Source organism: Eucyclogobius newberryi, unplaced genomic scaffold (assembly GCF_026437365.1).
Source record: "Eucyclogobius newberryi isolate DKJ021-1_F unplaced genomic scaffold, fEucNew1.0.hap1 SCAF_16, whole genome shotgun sequence".
Lineage (NCBI taxonomy): Eukaryota > Metazoa > Chordata > Actinopteri > Gobiiformes > Gobiidae > Eucyclogobius > Eucyclogobius newberryi.
In genome coordinates, this window is record NW_027315790.1 from 10,433,573 (window position 1) to 10,438,086 (window position 4,514).

General features: G+C 36.0%; 2 protein-coding genes across 2 annotated transcripts in view; one reads left to right on the forward strand and one right to left on the reverse strand.

Moving 5' to 3' along the window:
• Positions 1-156: 156 nt before the first annotated feature.
• On the reverse strand, positions 157-1,588 carry LOC140361672 (uncharacterized). The gene is made up of 3 exons (XM_072447440.1): positions 1,478-1,588; positions 1,162-1,318; positions 157-1,074 (listed from the first exon to the last, which is right to left on the reverse strand). Exons 1-3 carry the CDS (start codon positions 1,574-1,576, stop codon positions 221-223), a joined length of 1,110 nt encoding a protein of 369 aa, XP_072303541.1. The 5' UTR covers positions 1,577-1,588; the 3' UTR covers positions 157-220.
• A 441-nt stretch (positions 1,589-2,029) lies between these two features.
• Positions 2,030-4,514, forward strand: part of vps28 (VPS28 subunit of ESCRT-I) — a 3,310-nt gene continuing 825 nt past the window's right edge. The window contains exons 1-10 of the mRNA XM_072447441.1: positions 2,030-2,093; positions 2,640-2,701; positions 2,777-2,805; positions 2,879-2,916; positions 2,993-3,082; positions 3,164-3,269; positions 3,347-3,448; positions 3,696-3,749; positions 3,818-3,909; positions 4,424-4,514. The exon at positions 4,424-4,514 is cut by the window's right edge and continues 825 nt beyond it. Of these exons, the coding sequence (XP_072303542.1) occupies positions 2,665-2,701; positions 2,777-2,805; positions 2,879-2,916; positions 2,993-3,082; positions 3,164-3,269; positions 3,347-3,448; positions 3,696-3,749; positions 3,818-3,909; positions 4,424-4,514 (639 nt within the window). The 5' untranslated portion in view covers positions 2,030-2,093; positions 2,640-2,664. The remainder of the gene's footprint in view (positions 2,094-2,639; positions 2,702-2,776; positions 2,806-2,878; positions 2,917-2,992; positions 3,083-3,163; positions 3,270-3,346; positions 3,449-3,695; positions 3,750-3,817; positions 3,910-4,423) is intronic.

Genomic DNA, 4,514 nt, shown 5'->3' on the forward strand with positions numbered 1-4,514 from the left:
TTTGTGCTTTGGTGGTGATGTTCTAAAATGTTTATTTGTGAAATAGACCAAGAAAACCAACGCTATGATTCCAGAAAATAACAAATGTAAAAAAAAAAATGACATAATTTAACTGCATTTCATTAATAGTGAGTCAGTTACTAAAACATTTCATTGCATCTAAAGGGAAATACCAAATTGAACAGCATTACATTTTATATTTGGCTACTATGAAAATCTGTTAATGTTTAATCACCATATTTCCCTGCGAGTCTTGAGTAAACAGCATCTCATCTTCGTCCTCTAGACTTTTGACCGCCGATGGGACGGGGACGTTTATGTTACTCTGGTCTTTGAGTGGACTCCGAGTCTGAAGACCTCTGTGAGCCATCACCCTGAAGCCTTGTGAATCTTGAGTGAACAACATGCTCAAACTCTCGTCATCACTGTCTCCAAACTGAGATTTTTTACTCTTTATTGGCAAGTTTTTGGGTTTTGTCCATTTCATTGACGATTTAAAGCCCTCATCTTGATCTTGTGTACAAGCCTCTCGTGAGATGCGTTTTTGAAGTATTTGTCTTGCCGTCTGAACATGTGATTCAGACATTGGCATGTTTTTGGGAGTTGTGTTTTCTTCATCATTTTGCAAAGACAGTCCATTAAAACAATTCTGAGTTGATGTTCTTCCTTCAGCATTGAACAAACCTCCAAATGCATTAGATCCATTTTGAGTAGGAAAACAGGACTCATGATTACAGTGTAAAGGGCATTCACTGTTCTCCTGCCTGATGTCACAGGTATTTGATGTTAAATCGCTTTTATTCATGAATTGATTCAAAGACGCTTCTTCTTTATAGTCACTGTGTGTATTTGGAAGAGAGGAGCGGTTACATGCTTCATCTTCCGTCTTCCTCCACATGGTAGCTGGAGGCTCAGGTTGTTGTGTATTTATCACTTGATTATAATCCACATCAGACCATTGAGGTTCATTGTTAAAGTCACTCTTGAAATCTCCTGAAGTTGTAGCTGTTGTTGAAGAACATGTCTCCTGTTCGCCTTCATTTTGACCTCCAGATGTGGACATTTTGTTGAGAACTATTTGGAGAGGAGAACATTGAAAGTTTAGAAAATGATATAATAACAGTTGTGTGTAAAGGTGATAAACTGTTCCACAAGACCTACCCCTGCGTTGACATGTAAAGAAGTTTGAAATTGAGCTTTGTTTTGTTTTTGGCATTTCCATTTTGGTCTGAGTAAAGTTGAGAGCTACAGCCACATTGTATCCCGCTCCATCAGTAAAGGGGTTCAGCAGTTTGGAAATGGGCCGGCCCGAGCGTTTCTAAAGATAAACAAGAAATCAAGAAAGTTGCTTTGACATTAAATGTGCACTGCAAATTTGTTATTACATATTTAAACAGTTGGTATCAACACTTTCAAGTAAAAAAACACAAAAGGAAGAAGTAAGAACGTTCAAAATCACATTGTTGTTGTTGTATACCTTTTGAACTTTGCCTTTCAGTTTCACAGTGTCAAGCCACACGCCACAGTCTTCTTCTCTCTGAACACTGCTCTGTGCTGCTGATCGAGAGCTTTTCATTCTGTAAAACTGCTGGATAAACAAAGATGTATAGCTGCATTAGCATTTAAATGAAACTGTCACCAAGAAGTTATTTTCAGCTAAAAATCTAGCTTTTACTAAATGGAAACGATATAACGATCAGCAATGACGCGGCACAAACATGTTTGTCACGTGAATGTTCGTAACATGATTAAAACCTTACCAGTTTTGAATTTTTCCTAGTCTCGATTACACTTTCGTGTTTGTGATGTTGGTTTTGCTGTTTAACTCTGGCGCCTTAAAAACAGGTAGACGGTGCATTTGACTGCGTCAAACTATGCAATAGAGTTCATATATTTCAATAATAATACATGAATATACAATACCTTAAATTTGGACACATTAGTCAAACATCGAAAACAGTGATTGATGTTCAATGGGTTATCGTTGTTTTTTGTTTTTAACTGTTCATGTCAGGCAAAAGAATAGACAACGAAACATGACGTCAGCTGGTCCTCATCGTGAGGGTGTGTTTACGTCAGGTCAAAAAGCTAAGGTTTGTGTGGCGTGTGGCTTTTATCTTTGTATTTTTCTGAGATAGTGAGATATATATATTCAATTGTATTACATTTATTTCAGCCATTGCCGTACGACAGCCGTTAAAAGGTGGATGATATTCACTATGTTGCACATCATAACCAGGAAGTGCTTCATAATAGCTTCGTTGGCTACTTTAGCTAGCCGCTTAATCGAGAAAACTCGTTCTTAATCATTAGCCTGGCGTTACTTGTCAGACTTTGTTGTTCGGTTATCTCTTAACTTGTTTTTCTGTAACGTGTGTTTTGATCATGCGTAACCTGAGGGATCTACTTTCATTGTTCTTATAAATGCTAAATATCTCGAGGAATAATAGGGTTTTAAATATGGCGATGATATATGATTATTTATGGTCAGTAAATTGAACCATCCTTCATTCAATCTTAAACCATCCATTAAATTAGACCTTGCATAGTGTCAATCGGGCATAATTAGAAATGCTATTTTAAAAAATTTAAATAAATAATAAAAACATCATTCAATTTGTAACATTTTTCCATAACAGATTATATTTTGCCTAAAGCTTCATAATGTTTCATGGGATACCAGCCACAGGTGGTGTAGGAGGTAATGATATTTTCTTTATTTTATACTGTATTAAGGAAGATATGTACACACGAGTAACATACATTTCTCTCACAGCTCCAGCAAATAAACCTGAGCTTTACGAAGTGAGTGAAAAATAAAAATAAAAGACATAAAACGAATATTACCGTGGTTGACATTTAATCATTTTATTTTCAGGAAGTAAAGCTGTACAAAAATGCAAGGGAACGTGAAAAGTATGTATCTTTTGATCACATTTAAAAAAATTTGATGTGATATAAGTTGTTGCTGTTTTAATGCATTCTCTTATAGGTACGATAACATGGCAGAATTGTTTGCTGTGGTCAAAACCCTTCAGGCCCTTGAGAAAGCTTACATCAAAGACTGTGTAACTCCTAATGAGTAAGATGATGTGTTCTCTAACAGTGACATTAGCTCTTGTTTATGCTTCAGAATAATATAGCTCCTTTTGTGCTCTCACAGATACACAGCCTCTTGTTCCAGGCTTTTGGTTCAGTACAAGGCGGCTTTTAAACAGGTGCAAGGATCTGATGTTGGATCCATTGATGACTTCTGCAGGAAGTATAGGGTAATTTTGATTATTCAAGTTCTTATATTTTTTTCAGTTTTGCTAATTTATATTAATCTCTTCATTTTGTCTAATAGCTTGATTGTCCATTGGCAATGGAAAGGATTAAAGAAGATCGGCCAATCACAATCAAAGATGACAAGGGCAACCTCAATCGCTGCATTGCAGATATAGTATCTGTAAGTTGACATCTTTTATGAGGGTCAAGCCAAATGGAAATTTGGGCCAGGCGCCAATTCTCACATTATTGCTTGTCTGTAAAACAATATAGAGCTTGTTATAAACTGTACTTTCTGCCAAGCGCCAATGTTTATTGGTTTATTACTTTTGACTCATGGAATAATATTGCAACTGTATTATTGAAAAAATATTGCATACTTACTGTATGTTAAAGATTTTCTATCTCCCCATCTCTGAAATGTTTAGTTGTTTATCACCGTTATGGACAAATTAAGACTGGAGATCAGAGCCATGGATGAGGTACAAAAGATAGTATAAAGTTATATTTTTTGGTTGTATTTTTTTTGTTAACTTTATTTTTGTCTTAGATTCAACCTGACCTACGAGAGCTAATGGAAACTATGAACAGAATGAGTAACATGCCACCAGACTCTGAGGCAAAGGACAAAGTGAACCTCTGGTTAGTTTTATTTTTCTTCAGTTGGCTGGGCATCTTCAGTAAATCAAACTTTTTGGAAATCAACACTTTTAGGGTTTTAGATTGCTCCCAAAAAAGTCCGGCCTGACACCGTCCACGCTGCACTCTTCGCTGTTGAGTTATTAGCAGAATAAGCTATACCTATTAAACATTTATGTGTTAAGTTTAGTACAAGTTATTTTTAGTTGAGCTTTGGTCTTAGTTGAGCTTTGGTCTTGGTTGAGAAGAATCTAACTTGACCTACAGATTTTAATCTAATAAAAAGCTCTCCATTATAAATCTTAAGAATGTAAGAATATTAAGAAAAGTAAAAGCTATTAAGAGAACACTCGCAGCAAACCCCAGGTCCTCAAGTAGTCTCGTCTTGTAGTTTCTACAATCCTTTCTCTCGTTTTTGTTGTAATTTACTGTAAATAAAAACTAAAATGTTGAAAACCTTTAAGAATCTTTAACCTAAAAACGTTATTACATACAATGATGCCCTCTCTTTCTTTAGGTTGACCACACTCAGCAGCATGTCGGCCTCAGATGAATTGGATGATAATCAGGTGCGCCAGATGCTCTTTGACCTGGAGTCTGCCTACAAT